The sequence below is a fragment of the Larus michahellis genome, chromosome 15 (genome assembly GCF_964199755.1).
Source record: "Larus michahellis chromosome 15, bLarMic1.1, whole genome shotgun sequence".
NCBI classification, from domain to species: Eukaryota; Metazoa; Chordata; class Aves; order Charadriiformes; family Laridae; genus Larus; species Larus michahellis.
Genome location: NC_133910.1, coordinates 10,883,726 through 10,900,683, shown reverse-complemented (window position 1 = coordinate 10,900,683; position 16,958 = coordinate 10,883,726). Strand labels below are relative to the sequence as shown.

General features: G+C 59.9%; 1 protein-coding gene across 5 annotated transcripts; it reads right to left on the bottom strand.

Annotated features, from left to right (window-relative positions):
- Positions 1 to 122: 122 nt before the first annotated feature.
- Positions 123 to 10,138, bottom strand: PHF19 (PHD finger protein 19). Of its 5 annotated transcripts, XM_074608647.1 has the most exons (15): positions 9,736 to 9,833; positions 8,581 to 8,781; positions 8,241 to 8,322; positions 8,033 to 8,128; positions 7,835 to 7,935; positions 7,570 to 7,718; positions 7,158 to 7,253; positions 6,796 to 6,864; positions 5,670 to 5,790; positions 4,546 to 4,613; positions 4,283 to 4,453; positions 4,110 to 4,197; positions 3,572 to 3,657; positions 3,321 to 3,416; positions 123 to 2,981 (listed from the first exon to the last, which is right to left on the bottom strand). In XM_074608647.1, exons 1-15 carry the CDS (start codon positions 9,769 to 9,771, stop codon positions 2,630 to 2,632), a joined length of 1,812 nt encoding a protein of 603 aa, XP_074464748.1. In that variant the 5' UTR covers positions 9,772 to 9,833; the 3' UTR covers positions 123 to 2,629. The 5 variants fall into 5 exon arrangements, with proteins under 5 accessions (XP_074464748.1, XP_074464747.1, XP_074464744.1 ...); XM_074608646.1 differs by lacking the exon at positions 3,572 to 3,657; XM_074608643.1 differs by lacking the exons at positions 3,572 to 3,657; positions 9,736 to 9,833 and adding an exon at positions 10,007 to 10,138 and having other exon boundaries at positions 123 to 3,416.
- Between the last annotated feature and the right edge of the window lie 6,820 nt (positions 10,139 to 16,958).

Genomic DNA, 16,958 nt, shown 5'->3' with positions numbered 1-16,958 from the left:
CCTGGCACGGAGCACAACCCAGCAGCACCAGCTGCATCGCGGGGAGGACCGGCCGCCTGCCTGGGAGCACACACTGACCCCCAGCACCCAAACTCAATCATCCTGACGCTGCAAAGAACCAGTGATGTTAAAAAAACAAGGCTTTTTAATTGTACATCAGACATATTAGTTACAACTTGGGTATAACAAGAGTTGGTTATTACAAGCAGCAACCTGAACTCATAGATCTTTAGAAGGTGCACAGAGTCATTATAACATCTATTACAGCTAATGCAAAATATACTCTGCAACAAAAATATTTTTTAAAGGCTCCACATTCAGTTCTCTGCAAGAAGCCAGGAGAGGAGAGGAGAGGGAGAAGAGAGGGAGAGGAGGGGAACCAGGGCCACGCAGTGCGGGTGCTCCAAGTGCAATGGCCATTGGCACATCCCATGGGAATAACCCTGCTCAGCCGTGGTGCGGCCCTTGGCAGCGCCCCCCAGCCCCAGGCAGCAACTCGGACAATAACACGGACTTCACAGGCACTCGTGAAAGGGAAATACTTTGGTGACAAGCCAAGGCAGGATGGGGAGTGACCCGGCTGGCTGCAGGAGCTGATCCCTCTTTGCAAGGATTGGAGGTCCTACAGCACATCTCCCAAAAGGACGGGACCCCTCTGGATGAGCCGGGATGCAGATCCCGAGGGTGCCACGCACCTCTCCCCAAGGCGCGGCTGACCCCGCTCGGCTCAGACCATCTCGTGGTTGGGGTTGGACAGAGGCTCCTCTCCCAGACCTCACGCCAGCAGCTTCTCCACCGCGCACGCCACCAGCTGCACGGCACCCGGCAACTCCTCAGAGAGGAGTTAAAATGCTTTTACCTGCTGAGCCAAATATTCACACTCTTACTGCGGGCACCAAAGCAGCTCACGGCTGGCCCAAACCATCGGGGCACATCCCGAGGCTGCAGAGAAGCTGCTGCTCTGCACCACCGGCCCCGTGCGAGGCGTCGTCGCTGCCACCGGCACCTCACAGCCACGCAAAGGCCTGCTGCCTGCTAGATGAATTACAACAACCAGTAACACCCCCTCCGTGGGTGTCCCACTACATGATTTTAGCCGTAGCTGAAGCAGGAGTTTGTTTCTGAGGACCATGCTTTGGCATCTGGTTTGCAAACACCACCTGCTCCCTCATGCCGATCACACTGCCAAATTTTCCTAGGTACTTTTTCAATGAAACATTTTCAATTCACCATCCGGTCGGCAGGTCCCGCAAACACACGTATGAACAACGACAGGGCTACAGGGACGGGGTGTGCTGATAGAGCAGGACCACACAGCCCCCCCAGCATCGCCCACCCTCCGTCCCCATGGGACAGCCACGGTGGTGATGGGGGAGAGACGAGAAGGACAACATTAAAAATATATATCTCTCTCTCTCTTAGAAAAAAAAAAAAAAAATCTAACAAATATGTCTGATGATACTAGAATTGTTTTTAAAAAGACAACTGCTTTGCTCCTGCACAACCTGGCAGTATTGCTTTAGTTAAAGAAAGGGGCTGCTCCTTCTCTTCTGCAGACAAACCGACCCCACGCTCTCGCAGACACTGACGTTACCCCGGTATCAGAAAGCCTGGCTGCCCTCCAGCGAGACACAGCCACGAGGCCACGGGGATGGCCGCAGGGACCTCTGGCCCCACTCTCCTCTTTGGCCTTTTTGGTTTGTCTGCTTGTTTGGCACGTTCAGGATGAGGATTCCTGCGGGAATAAAGGCCTCGGGCTCCAGTCTGTGAAAAGCCCACAGTGGTTTTAAGGCAAGGGCGTAGCTTTTGGCTGATCTCTTCTAAGACCGTGATTGTCAGAAGAACAGGGAGATGAAGCTGGTGCATCACCACACACCATCCAGGTCGCAGGACAAGAGCAACCACATAAAGTCTGCCCCGTGGCCGCAAAACCCGGCCACACGTGGGCTGTTTACGGGGCATCTTCCCCTCATTTAAAACAAACCACATTCTTTTAATGAACGGATTTGGGAGGAGGAGGAGAACCTTGCACACCGGCTCTGGCGAGAGTTGCCCACTGTTCCCTACGGGCAGAGGGACGGGCTGCGAAAGCTCAGGTGAGGGAGCTCCTTTCTGCTTAGCAGCAGGAATCCCTCGAGTCAGCTCTGTAGGGCTTGGACGTGGGGATGAGTCAGGGTGCGCCAGGCACCGGCACGACGTCCGTCTGCGCGACCAGGCTGTGGTCTGCCCAGCCATGCCGGGGAGACCCTTCTGGAAAGGCCAGACCCGCTCACTGCTCTTTCCACCACCATGATGGCGCCTTGGGCTCGGCCAAAGGCTCCATCAGGAAAGCGCGGCTGGGCCACGCTCTGCATACACACAGCCAATAAAATAACAATTGTTAAATTAAAAAAATACAGCGGCAAGGCTGCGGGTTTCACCCCTGGGCAGCACCGCTGATGGCACTGGTGACACTGCCTCCACCTGTGGCAGTTCCCAGGGAGCCGGTCCCAGCCGGGACCCTTGAGCACGGAGGGGTCCCAGCCCTCCCCGCCGGCCAGCATCCCTCCTCCGCTTCGTGGCGAGGGTTTTCCCGTCATCCTGATCTCCTCTGGTTTGGCTCCGGGAGAGGTTTGGGGGCTGGCGGGGCTCAGTAGGGGGTCGTGCCTTCCCACTCCACCAGGTACTGCACCTTCCCCTCCAGCGTCACCCGCCGCGCCAGCACCTGGTACTTCTCGCCGCAGACCAGCCTGCCCGCCGCCCCGAAGTAGCTGCTGATGGAGGACTTGAGGTGGGAGAGCGAGGAGTCGTCCTCGCTGATGCTCTCGAAGGTGTGGCTGTCGATGCCGTCGTCGGGGCGGTCGGGGCCGCAGGCTGCCTCGCTGCCCTCGGGGGTGCCCCCGGCCGGGCGCCCGCCCGCCTCCCCTCCTCTCCTCTTCGCCCCCGCTGAGGCATAGGCTGGTGCTGCCAACTTGCGCTTGCGGCTGCCCACAGTCCTCCGGCTGCCGGGGAGGGGACAGAGCAGGGGGTGAGAGCAGCACCCAAGAGGTGCCCCCCCACCGCACTGCCTGTGCCCACCGCCCTGCGAGCCGGCAGGGAGCTCGCCAGGAATCCGGGAGAGCCCAGCAAGGACCGATGGCTCCGACCCTGTGTGCCCAGCGAGGCAGTGCCGCTTTGGGACCACCAGCCCATGTTGGGAGGCAGGGAGGAAAGGGTCCCTGGTGCAGGACATCCCTGTGCCAGGATGCGATGGTGCAGCGGGGGCAGAGGGGCAGCCCCTCGCCCCCCTGGCTGTGCCACCAAGACCCCTCTGGAAGGGGGCGAGCGGGCACAGCCCTCACCTGGACTCGTAGGAGAGGCTCGTGGTGGCCGAGCCCGAGGTACTGGCAGCATCCGTGGAGTCCACGTCCGATAGGAAAGTCTGTCCCGAGCTGGCACTGGGGACAGGAGGCAGCATCAACCCCAGCCCAGCGCAAGGGGCACAGCGGCTGGTCCCCTGTGTCCCCAGCCCTGCCTGCACACTTCGGCGTTTAAACCACCCCCCCACACGCCCACCCTTACTGCCCACACCCCCGGGCCTGGCCACACGGACCTTTTCAGGCTCTGAATTTCATCCAGTGTGAAGTCAAAGATGCTGGCGAGGTGGTGGTTGGTGCTCCAGGCGGAGGTGAAGTCACTCTGCCCCATGAAAACAAGGGCACTCGTCACTGCCGATCACAGTGGTGCTGCCTGTGGCCCCGGCATTGCCACCCTCCGCCCCGGCACCACTATGCTCCCTCCCACGGCCCCCGGGAAGCGGGCTTGGAACAGAACATTTGCAAACCCCAGGGCAAGGGATGGGGGCTCTCCTTGCCCAGGGAAGTGGTGGAATCGCCATCCCTGGAGGTATTTAAACGATGGGTAGACGTGGTGCTAAGGGACACGGGTTATGGGTTAGTGGTGGTTTTGGCAGCATTAGGTTGATCGTTGGACTTGATGATCTTAAAGGTCCCTTCCAACCGAGACAATTCCGTGATTCTATGCCCACTGGAGCAGGGAACCTCGTGGGGAGCCCCAGGGACGGGGGCTGTGGGGTCCCACCCAGTGCCAAGCCCAGGCCAGTCATGCAGAGGAGGGGGCGAAGGACTCACGCTGGGAATGGCGTCCTCCAGCAGGAATTTGGCCCTCTTGCGCCGTGCCGCTCGCCGCTTCTGCTGCTGGAGCTGCCGCGGCAGCAGGCTGCGGAGCAAAGGGGGGTGAGGCTGCGGGGCTGCCCCAGGAGGATGCGGCAGTGGGGGGTGCCTGGGTGAGTTTGGCCACTCACCTGTCTTTATGCACGTATTTGCTTTTTCCCCTCTTCTTCAGCTCGCAGGAGCTGCTCTCGCCCACGCCGGGGGCTTTCTCTGGCAGCACCTTGCTGGGGGGGTTTGGCGGGACGCGGATCCGCAGGCGAAAGATGCATTTCTTCTTTTTGATTTCCTTCCCACACAGAAACCTGGGCGACAGAGGGGAGCAAACAACCCTCAGCCGGGGCCGGGGGCACAGGAGCATCCCGCATCCCGTCCCGTCCCTTGCCCCGGGGCTCACCTGCTTTTATAGCTGTTGAGCGCGTTGAGGAGGTGGGGGCCCCGCTCGGAGATGGGGGTGCCCGTCAGCTGCGGAGAGACGGCGGAGGTCAGGCTGGGCTCGGCGCCTGCTGCCGTTATGCAAAAACTAAACAGACGGGGGAACCCGAACTCCGGGTTTCGGCTCCCGCCCAAGGTCAGGGAGCGAGGGACGCTGGAGCCGCCCAGGTTTGGCACCAGCCGCCCTCGGTGTAGGGGACGGAGGCGGCTGCGGAGAACAGAGCCGTCCCAAGGCAGTGACAGGCTTCCAACACGCCTTGCTTTAAGCACTTCTCCCAGCTCTAGCTCCAGCTGGGAAACTTGTCACGTACAACACCCAAAAAAAGGGAAATCCCAGCACAGAGGAAGGGGATTACGCTCATTTGGAGCGGGAGCCGCCCGCACCGAGCGCTGCATGAACCGGGGTTTTGCCGAGATGCTCGATGCAGCCGGGCTGCTGGCGCGGGGGCACTGCCAACCCGCGGGCATGTCCCTTTCCACCACCCACCCTCTGCCTGCCCCAGCCCCAGGAAAGGTCCCTCAGCTCTGCCCAGGGGCCGACACCATTCCCGGCTCAGGGAGCAGCACCCTCCACGCTGCCGGCTGGGGATGCCCCGCTCCGCTGCCATCCCAGGGGTGGGTGAACAGCACACGGGAGATGCCACGTGTTCCCAGTGGGTGCAAACGCCGCGGGCCGGGTGCTCCTGCCCACCCGGAGAAACCGGGATGGTGTTTGAAAGCTCCTTCCCCACAGGGGACCGGCCGAGGAGTTGCCAGCTCAGGCCGCGGTGAGCGGGCGCTCCCAAAGCTCCGACCCCTTCCCAACAAGCAACAGGCAAACACAGCGTGGGGTCGGCGGCCGCCCAGAGGGGAAGCCAACCCAGCCAAGGGGCAGAGCTCCCTGCCCCACCGTCTCACTGCCACCACCACCCTTCACCGGCCAACCTGCCCCATCCGCGGGGGCTCGGCTGCTGCGGGGAAGGGAAGGAGGATCCATTCCCTCCCAGCCGAGGCTCTGGGGACAGCTGGACATGACTTACGTCCCCGGCAGCACCTCTCCCTCCCCACGGCTGCTCTCCAGCCCGAGCCCAGGCTGCGCGTTTTTACCTTCCCGAGCTGCAGCGGATCCCAGTGGTGGTTCACGAAGGCCAGGATCTCCTCGAAGTCGAAGTACTTCTTCTTGCTCTGTACGCCCAGGTTGTAGAGGGCAAGATGGACGACATCCACCCTGCGGGGGCAAAGGGGTGAGCGGGTCGGCAGCCCACCCTTTCCCCGGCAGGACGGCACCCACCACGACACTCTGCTCTGCCAGCACCACCTGAGCACAGCCCCCAGCACAACCCTCCCAAAACCTCACTGGAAGCTGGGACCATTCCCACACCCACGGGGGAAGCAACCCTGGCCCGGACACACATCCCAGTGGATGCTGCCACAGCCAGGATGGCATCCCCGGAGCTCTGGGGAGGGGTGGGACGCTGCCCGAAGCCAGGGGGAACCCCAAACACCGACAGCCCCAAGCCCAGGAGCTGGAGGACATGCTGCTCCCAGGACAAATGCCCAGTTTTCCACCTTTTTAATAAGCCCCAGCCGTGTGCTCCTGCTGCAGTAACGTACAGGAGCAGGACGGCTCTTACTCACATGAAAATACACAGACTATTTTAACAACCCAAGCTATCCAGTGGGATTTTACACTTCTGTCTCTGAAAATGAAAGCCAAGCAACATATCCTGCAGGATTTCCCTTCTTCCAGCCTGCCACGCTGCTCCGTGCAATGTCCCCGAGGCAGCCGCGGCCCAGCATCGGTAGCACGTCTGACACGGCCGAGCACGAGGGGAACAGCAGGGAAAAGCTGGGCTGCTGGCACTGTTTATACACTTTATAAAGTGCTTTCAGACTATCGAGGTACACTAGAAGGTACCACTTGCAAACTTGTATTTAAACTCAGAATTTGATGACTTTGTCACCCGATTGCTTTTTGCAGTTATCTTCTGGCAAACGTGTGCCTCGGCTCCCGGACAGACAGTCAGTTTGGGGCTTATTGAGAAACAGCTTCTCCGGGAAAGAGCCCCGCGGGGCCGGGCGGGAGGAGCAGAAGGTGCTCCGTGAACTCATGCCGCTGAAAACAGCTCTGGGGCTGGCCCCAAGGCCAGGGCTCGGCAGCAGCGGGCACTGGCCAGCCTGGTGCCCCACAGCCACCCCGGCACGTCCCAAAGGAGCCAGCCACGTTTCTTACCATCTCAAGGGCAGGCGCTTGATGTATTCAGGTCCCTGGTTGCATACGGAGCAGAAGAACACATAGAACCTGGAAAACAGCAGGGAGGGAGAGCACTGGGGGTGGGGGTCGTCCCCGCAGACCTGCAGGGCCTGGGGACAGGTTGGGGTGAGGAGAGTGCTCCGGGTGCCGATAGGCACAGCTGGGAGGAGCAGGGCTTTGCAGGATGGGGCCACCCGCTCGTCCCCGGAGCGGCTGATCCACACCAGTGCCACAGCTGGATCAGGGAGATACAGACTGGGGATGCATCCGTGCACGAGTGCCCCCCGGAAAGCCAGCTCCGACATCCAGCACCAGCCCAGCAAAGTCCAGCGGGGACGTACCGGTCTCCGAACATCATGGGGTCGCTGAGGCACTGGGTGCAGGCTTCGTGGAACCACTGCCGGCAGCGGTAGCACTGCAGCATCTTCAGGTACCACCTGGGTGGGGGACAGGAGGCGGGTGATGGCGAGAGCAGCGTGCAGCAGCCACCACCCTGGCCCCCTCCCACGCACAGACCCCCAGCCAGGGACAGAAAGTCTGGCCCTAACTTCTGTTTTCCACAGATGCAGAGGTGGGTGCAAACGGTGCCTCCGGCAGCGAGCGGAGACCCGGATGGCAGAAAGCCTCCGGCCCCAGGGCAACACCCTGCAAACTGGGGGGAAAAAAATCCCCACCCCGATCCCATCTTCCTTTTGCGAATGCTTTTCCCCACAAAACCAAACGCGACAAACCCCCCAGCAGGCAGGGGCTTACTCTCCGGGGCCCCCGCAGTAGCAGTAGCACTGCTGCTGGTTGGTGCGGTGGGGGGAGTCCCACTCCAGCAGGTCGGGGTTGTAGGACAGCACCATCTTGACGGCTTGCAGCGTCTTGGCGATGGCTCCCTTCTTCAGGGCACCCCCTTTCTGCGGGACCGAGCGGGATGGGGGTGAGCACAGCCGCCTGGGGGGGACGCATCCTGCACCGCCGTGCCGAGGGCGGGCAGCACAGGGAGCTGGTGACCCCCCGCAGCCCCACTCACCCGCACGGCCAGGGCAAATATGCAACGGCGGCAGAACCACGGCGTCCCCAGCGGGCTCTCACCACCGCTCGCCACCGGGACGTGGCACTGCTGGTGATAACCTGCGGGAGGACTCTGGGTCAGCACCGCTGGGCTGGCCGGACTCTCATCCCCAGGGTGGGATGCGGCAGACCCCGGGGTGACACGTCCGCAACTCACCCAGCCCGCACTTCCCACAGATGAGGATTTCGTTCATGGGGCCTGACGTCTTTCCCAGGCAGACATTGCACTTGGGCTCCTCCCCGGGGACGCCAGCTGCGGGACGGGGACAGCAGTGTCGGAGGTGTGCGAGGCACAGCCACATCTCTGCAGTGCCAGGAAGGACTCCCCAGCATGGCGTGGGAAGGGAGGATGGGGCGGCACTCACCATGCTGGATGTCCTTCCAGAGGACCCAGTACTTGGAGTTGTCCTCAAACGTGACAAGACAGCTCTGCTTGGAGCCACTCACCTGCAGGGAGAGAGTGGGAAGAACCGCCAAGCATCAGCTCCCATTCCCAGCCCTTCCCTGTATTCCCTACCTTGCGGGGCTGCGGGAAGTTGGGTTTGGGGTGTGATACCCAGGGACAGGACATCAATCCAAAATGCCCTGCTGACCAAACACACAATGCAGCCCAGGCCAGCACCTGTCCAAGCTGTGAGCCGGCCCAGGGAACGGCGCTAGCTACACTTTGGGTGCCCATGTTACCCTTTTGGGTGCCCACATTACCCTTTTGATCTTTCCGAGGTAGTAGAGCCCATCGGTCCAGCGGCACAGCACGTACTGCCCCTCCGTCAGCTTGACCATGAGCTCGCGGCAGCCGTTGCCCCTCCGCGCCACGGCAGCAGCCGGTGGTTGCTGGACACGGCCGGCGGCCGCGTAGACATCCCGGATGATGGGGTTGAGCTTGGCGGTCTCCATCAGCAGAGCCTGGAGGGGATGCACACGTCTGTCACCCTGCCCTCACATCGCGACACAATGCACCCATCAACCGAGCACGGCATCCTGGAGGGTTCTGCCCAGGAGCACCGAGCGCGGGGATGGTTCAGCCCCACCAGTGGGTGCCCAGGACCCACAAAGTAAGTGCTGATGAGCCAGGTCCATCCACGTGTAATTTACATGAAATCAAAGGGAGCAGCCGCAATCTTTGCTACTGCTGAGCAAGAGCGGATTAATTCCCCAACTGCCCTCGGCTCCCGCGGCACGGAGCCACCTGGCCGTGGGGCACGGGGACACGCCACGGGCCTGCACAGGGGAGGGGCACGCGAGGGATGGCAGTTTTAAATTTAACGTGATTTTTAATTCACAACTTCCTGGCAGCTCTGCAGGCTCCCAAACCACGGAGGCGGCAGCGCGACCCACAGCGAGCGAAACCGAGCAGCCGCGTTTGGCTGCCGTTGGGTTCGAAGCGCAGAAGGCAAAGAGACGGTGCCCGGCCGGCAGCGCCGTCCCTGCACCCGCGATCCCGACAGCCAGCAGTAAAACAACTTAAAAAGTTCTTTTTTCCCTCCTTTGCGCTCCCCTCACGGCGACACGCGTGACCCCACGCCGCGATCGCAGCACGAAACCTCACCGCGCCGGAGGCGACACAAACTCCCTCTGCCCGGACCCTGCTGTTAATAACCGCCCCCCCCCCCGCTTCCCCCGAACGGGCGGCAGCAATTAAACTTACGGTAAACCGGGTGCGACCGAAAAAAAAAAAACCCCGGGCGATCTGCCGCGGGCCGGGGGGTGGCAGGAGCGGCGGCAGCGAGCTGCGACATGTCACACGGATCCCCGCCCGGGGAGCGGTTATGAAAGCGGCGGCAGCTCCGCGCCCACCCAGCCCCGGGGAGCCGCCGGCGAGGCCGGGGGCGGGGGGGGACACACACGGGACACACGCACCTCCCGCCGCCCCGGGCGGGCGCTCCCACGCCGCATCCCCCGCCGGGAACCGCCGGCAACCGGCGGCGGGGGGCACCGAGCCGCGTTTCCCTCCCCAACCCCGGGGTCCGGCGGCACCTGCCGGGTCCGTCCCCCCCCACCCCCGCCCCGCCGCGGGCATCCCCGGCCCCGCCGCCATTGGCTCATTCAAAGGCGCTGCGCCGCCGTCCCGCCCGGCCCCGCCGCCCCCCGCGCTCCCGGCCCCGGGCCCCCCCCGCGGCGCTGCCCTTACCGCTGCCGCCGCCGCCGCGGGGCCGGTCAGAGCCCGCCCGCCCGGGGGCCGCGGGGGGGAGCGGCGGGGAGCGGCGGGGGCAGGGCGCGGGGCGCCATCTTCCCGCGCTTCCCCCCGCGCCTCCCGCGGGCATTGACGTTCCCGCTTATGCAATTAACGCGGGGCCGCCCCCGCCGCCTCCCGCCGCCCCCAGCGCAGCGGCACGGCCGGGCACGGCCCCGGGGGCGCAGCTCTCCGGAGCCCCGCGGGGCGCAGGCGGCACCCCCGGTGCCGGGGCACAGCGCACGCGGGGGCGGGGGGTACCTGCTGCCCCCCTCCGTGGGGTACCTGCAACCCCCCCCGCCCCCGTCGGGTACCTGCCACTGCCACCCCTGGGGTACTTGCTGCCCCTCCTCCGTGGGGTACCTGTTCCCCCCCCCAACTCCCCATGGAGTACCTGCTACCCCCCCTGTGGGGTACCTGCTACTCCCCCCCCCGTGGGGTATCGGCTACACCCACCGTGGCATACCTGTTACATCCCCCCCCCCATGGGGTACCTGCTACATCCCCCCCTATGGGGTACCTGCTACCCCCCCTGTGGGGTACCTGCTACTCCCCCCCCCGTGGGGTATCGGCTACACCCACTGTGGCATACCTGTTACATCCCCCCACCCCATGGGGTACCTGCTACCCCCCCTGTGGGGTATCTGCCACTGCCCCACGCAGGTACCATCACACCCCAGAGCCCCTCCGGGGCGCCCCAGGTCCCCACATGCAGCATCACCCCACCCACCCTCTGTCTGCACCCACACACCTGGGGGTCCTCAAGACCCTTGGGGTCACCCAGGGCCGTCCCTGCACCCACTGCCCGTGGGGAGGGCACCGTCAGCGTGTGCCACACACAGGGGACAGCCCTGCCTGTCCTGCCCCTGGCTGGTGGCTGCAGCCAGGCAGGGGCATCCCCGGGTCCCCCAGGACGGGGTGCGGGCAGGGGTGCCCCCCGTGTGCAGCACTGTCCCACGCAAGGGAACAACCTGTGCTCGTCGGGATTCCTAGAAACGGGGGTAGCCTTTCTCCGAATCTCCACAGAGAAAATCAATCCCTGCAAAAATGCTTCGGATGATGCCAAGACGAAATCTTAAGGATTTGCTGTTTGTTGAAAAGTGCTGCCAAAAATGAAATGTTTTCAGGCCTGCTCAGGCAGCAGAGGATCTGATTCCTGGTGTTGGGTCTGGGCCAAGCACAAGCAGAGTTGATATGAATTTTGTTGCCCGTAATCGATGAGCTCTGTGCAGCACCATGGGGCGGCTTCCCCCGTGCTGGGGTTCATGCGCACCTGCAAAAATGAGTGGCTCCCCTGGTCACCAGGAGTGAATGGCACGGGGCCAAATGCCTTTTAAACAACTTTGTGTAATTCTGCAATCTCAGAAATCTTTTTTTTTTAATCAAACTTTTTCATAAAACACCGGCGCCTGAGCGTTCCCCGCACTGCGAGTGGCCCTTGGTGGTGCAGGGGCGACACCGCGCGTGCGAACCTGATGGGAAATGCGGTTCCCCGAGCGATGGGCACCGTAAGGCTCTTCTCCTCTTTGCTTTCCAGCTCTCTGCGTGTACGGCAAAGCCCAGCGCAACGTGAAGACGGTGGCGGGCAGGGGCCCAACATGCCGTGCCGTGCCGTGCCAGCCCTGCCAGGCTGTGCCTCTGCCTGACTGCCCAAGCCCGAGCCCGTGTTTGCAGAGGTTTAGGCAGCTGAAAAAAAAAAAAATGGCAGCTCATTTGCCCAGCGTGAAACACCGTCCTTCGCCTTCACGGGAACCTGACGCATCTTCAAAACAGCCGAACGACCAAACTCTGCGGTGAGTCAGGATGTCTTAGCCGTGAGTCACCACAGGACTAAAATAGCTCTTGCACCATAACTCTCCCCCTGGACAAACACCGCTGCTCACTTCGCCGCAGTCGCTGGTGCTGGGTCTGACCCAAAGCCAGTCGTTTGCTGGAATGGCGGAGCCGCTCTCCCGTCCCAGCCTGTCCCCGCGGGGGGCCGAGCAGCACACAGGGACGTCCCCACACCCTCCTCCCAGCCGCCACCGTTCATGTTTGCAGCATCTTGGTCATTTGCCATATGGGAATGCGGATGACGCGACACGTAAATCAAACTTGGGATCAAGTTCACCATGGGTGTAAGCGGAGGTAACCTTACAGAAAACCCTCCGACACAGAGAGGGCAGCCCAAACCCAGCACCTGCCAATGGAAAGAGCACAGTAACATCGCCCTGGAACAAAAGTCCCAAACAAAAAGAAAAAAAAGAAAGGAATTTGAGATGCATCCTCTATTTCCTAACACAAACAGCGCTGCACATTCTCATTTAACGCTGGTTTCTTTGCGGGTGCTCCTGCCACGCCATCCCCATCGAGCCTGGCCCCAGCTCCTGCTGCAGTGAGCTACTGGGTGCAGCCTTCCTCCTCCTCCTCCTCCTCCTCCTCCTCCTTCTCCTCCTCCTCCTCTCTTTCCTCATCCTACTCCTCCTTCTCCTCCTCCTCCTCCTCCGCACACCTGCCCAGCTGTTCCCACACACCCCTGGGGAGCCGGGGGAGCCGCTGGAGACCCCGTTTCTCTGTCGCGGTGTGGAGCCCCATGGCCTCTGGCAGAGGCTGGTGCAGGGCTGCTGGCAGCGCCCAGTGGTCAGACACGGCTGAGGGACTGGTTTCACTCCGGTGGGACTCCAGGGACCTCGGTGGAATGATGGCTGACACGCTGGGCTGGGGAAGGAGCACCCACCTGGGACCATGCCAACATTAATATTTCCATGGCGCGCTCACATCGCCGTCTGAAGAGCCCCCGGTGCCCGGGGTGCAGAGCCGGCAGAAGATGCTGCCCTGCTCTCCCTGCCAGATAGGCACGGAAGCCCTGTTTAAATCAAGCCGTTGGAAGCACACTGTTCCAGATCAATAGAAATGAGTGAGACCCCAAGCGAAGTGCAAAGCCGAGTGCCGGTGATCCTCCGCTCTCCCGGCCTGGGGAGTGGGGCCAGCGCGGGCTCCCAGGGCTGGTCCCTGGGGCTCCTTCCTCGCCATTGAATCTCCAAACAAAACCAGCATTTGCAAAGCTGTTTGAATGGAGCCCCGGGCAGCTCACTACCCCAACATCCCCATTTGGTCCTTAAAAACTTCCCATTGCTCCTCCGCACCCTGCGCTTGTGAAGGTGGGGAAGGCACTTCCCTGCCCTGCTGGCAGGAGCCCCCGGAGAGCGGGGGCCGGGAGCCCTGGCCGGAGCAGAGCCTGCGGCGAGCGCGGAGCGAGCAGCTCCCGCCGCTGCCTTTCTTTTCTGCTTTGAAAACCGCCCAGAAATCGGGTGGCTTCTTTTCACAGTGTTTTTCTTTCTTTGAAAACAGGAGTGGGAGGAGGGGTTGTATGTTGGCTTGTAGTCTTGGAAACCGAAGGCAAGGAATATTGAATGGAAACCCAAACATGAAGCTGCCTGTGAGCTGCAGGCCCGAGGTGGAGATAGGATCTGCAGGAACGACTCCCGCTCCGGAGCCTCCGGCGGTCGAGTGACGCGGGGCTGCGGCGCAGGGACCGCGGGACCCGGGGCAGCTCTCGGACGCTGCTCAGAACAAGTTGCGAGTGCCATTTCCATCTGGGGATTCAGCTGGTAAAATGCAACACATCCATGCCAATAAAAGTAGCTACAGCTGCAGTAGCTTGCAGCCCTTGACACAATTTTCTCCCTCCTGGCCAACGCTTCCCTCTGCTCCACGGGTCTCGGCCACCTTTTCTCTGAAACCACCCGACTGACCAACACAACCAGGTTCAGCTCAAAGCAACCGCGTGCGAGGTTCTGAGCTCTTTTCCTGCCCTGAAGAAGGGCTTATAAGCCTGAAAGTTTGCCTGGATTTTTTCAGCTTTATTAGTTGATTCAAAAAAAATATTATCTTTCCCTACAAACCTTGTCCTTGATTATTTTAGACGCTCGTAGCTACCGAAGCACTATGACTCTCTGCCAACCTGGCCATTAAACACGGAGCAAGCGGTCCTGACTTAGCTCACTAAAACTCTTTGATTTTTCTGCATCATTTGATTCGGTCCAGACCAGAAAACAAAATTCACTTCAGCTCTTTATTTCTGCAACAGAAATGATTTGTGGGATTAGAGAACTCTTGCTATCGCTCCGATTTCAGCTTCTTTCCCGGTAAGTGTCATCCGTTTCCTTATCAAGACGGTTTTGTGGCTGAAGGTTTTGGAGATGAAAATCGGGAGACTGTTCCAGGAACGCCAGAGCCCGGCGCGGAGCCCCGTGTTTGGAACGTGTGGCGGCTGGACGCATTCCTCACGGACGCGGTAATGCTCCGGCAGCGCCGCCTGCGCCGCGGCACAGGGGGAGTTCGCTCTTCTTCGAGCGCTTTCGGAGAAAAGTGATATACCAAAGGGCATATTCGAACAAAGGTATGGTTGTAATTAGCATCAGAGTCGTTAAATCTGACATTTGGCAGTTTTATGCCAGCTGTGCCTTTAAAAGGAAGAGCATTTAGGCATTGGGTTTCATTTCTTTTTATTGTTTATTTAGCGTGAATTTAATCCATATCCTTCTTTTTTTTTAACGTAACTTTCTTTGCGTGCTTCTATGCAATTGCATAAGACGTGAGGAGCTTGTAAGTGTTCTCACAGCTGTGCACGTCTTATATTAATGGAGCCCTTACAGAATTTTGACAGAGATATGTTATGTACACGTCTGCAGTTCCTGAGCACGGCTCAGAAAAGACATCCCCCGAAGAAAGGAAGAAAGGGAGAAAGAAAGGGAGAAAGAAAAAAAGAGAGAAAGGGAGAAAGAAAGAGAAAAAGAAAGAAAGGAAGAAAGGGAGAAAGAAAGGAAGAAAGGGAGAAAGGAAGAAAGGGAGAAAGGAAGAAAGGGAGAAAGAAAGAAAGAGAGAAAGACAGAAAGAAAGAAAGAAAGAAAGAAAGAAAGAAAGAAAGAAAGAAAGAGAGAGAGAGAGAGAAAGGGAGAAAGGGAGAAAGAAAGAGAAAATGAAAGAAAGAGAGAAAGGGAGAAAGGGAGAAAGAAAGAAAGAGAGAAAGAGAGAGAGAAAGAGAGAAAAGAGAGAAAGAGAGAAAGAGAGAAAGAAAGAAAGAAAGAGAAAGAAAGAAAGAAAGAAAGAAAGAAAGAAAGAAAGAAAGAAAGAAAGAAAGAAAGAAAGAAAGAAAGAAAGAAAGAAAGAAAGAAAGAAAGAAAGAAAAAGAAAAAGAAAGAAAGAGAAAGTGGGGCAAAGTGAAAAGCAGCGAGTGAAGATCAGTATTTACGGGGGGGTGTTTGCATTGCTGACCCAGCTACAAAACTGCAATAAGCAAATGCCTCTTAGGGCAACTGTAATTATTGGTGTTCAAGAATTTGGGCAGTGTCTGCGCGGTGCGATGCTGTGCAGACAGGGACCCCCTGTGCCACCAGACCCCTGAGTCCAGGGCACGGCCCCACGGGTGTCTCTGGTAGCCCCTCGCTTGCTTTGGGGGATTTTGCTCCCCCTTTCCTCTAGCAGGGTGTCCCCGACCCGCCCCCCAGCCTGCAGCGTGGCAATGACAGGCTCCAACTCCTTGCTTTTGCTCTCGGGGAGGCAGGAGGAGCCCCCGAGGCATCCCACGGTGCTCCATCCGCTGCTCCTCCAGCCCATGGTGCTCCTTCAAGCTCCGTGCCGTGGTTTCAGGCTGTGGCCCCAGGGTGCCTCGCTGCTGTCTGGGGCCTCGAGTAACCTCAAGACTCTTCCATCAATTGCGCGCAACACAGAGCCCACGATAAATGAAACTTTCACAAGTTTCACGGCAGTTCAGCTTGCCTCTGCGACCTGCTGGAAATGAGCAACGCGTCATCTACATCCCGTCCCGGGGATGGTTTTACACCAACAAACTGTCGGCCCCACGAGCACAGCCAGTAATTCATGTCCCCCCTTTGCAGACATTCACCATCCAGGCCTGAGTGATCCCAAAATGTGGCTCCCTGCGATGCTGCTCTGGCGACTTCCAACCGAAGCGGGCAGAGGCACCCCAGCCCCGCGCGGTGGGACGATGAGCCCAGCGTCCTGCAAACCCTGCAGCCCCGCAGCTCTCCTCCCGGGATCGCGTCCCCTCAGGGATTTCCCCTTTGGGAATCCGTGGGAGAAAGAAAATGGGAACTACAGCGCTTCCAATAAACTTTTATAATTGATTTTTACCAAGCGGGTCCCTTTTTCCATCCTCAGCCCTGTCCTCCCAGGAGGCTGCCCCGGCGGGGGCTGCGCGGGCTCCCCCCGCTGCCCCCTGGTCTCCAGCCCACCCCGTCCTGGTGTCTGGGGCAGGTCAGGCACAGGCTGGTATCGGCCACACCAGGATGGACGGAGCATCCTTTCTCCGGGATATTCATCGGGCCAGTGTGGAGGCTTCTGCTTCCCTGTGGCTTGTGCCCTGACCTCCCCGGGCTCCTGCCGCAGCGAAATCCCGGCTGGGCACAGGATTTGAAGGAAATCAGTGTAATTGTTCCCGGTAGAATCCAGCTAGAGAAAAGCACAAAGGCGTCAGGTCATTCACTCTCCGCTGGATGTACCTCTCACCCCGCGCAGGCACATCCGCACACACGTGCATTTGTGCTTCCCTCGGTGCAGACCCTTAAACAGAAATATTCTCTCTCGCACACACATATTCACATCTTCCCTCCCACACACTTTCTCTCTTTCCCCAGCTCCCACCCACGCACGGTTTTACTCATTTTCTCCCACACCTTCTCTCTCTCTCTCTGTCTCTCACACTCAAGGAAAACCCTCCTAATTATTTTGAAGTAATAACAGCTCTATGTGGAAAAGGATTTTGCACAGGAAAAGTAAGAGTGGAGCAAAGAGGCAGCCGAGCCACCCTGGGCAGTCAGTGCCCACTATGATAAAAGCAGCTAATTAAAAGCACCCAGTGGAAAAGCATCTCCACGGCCAGCGAGGAGCAGGGAAAGCTCACACAGGT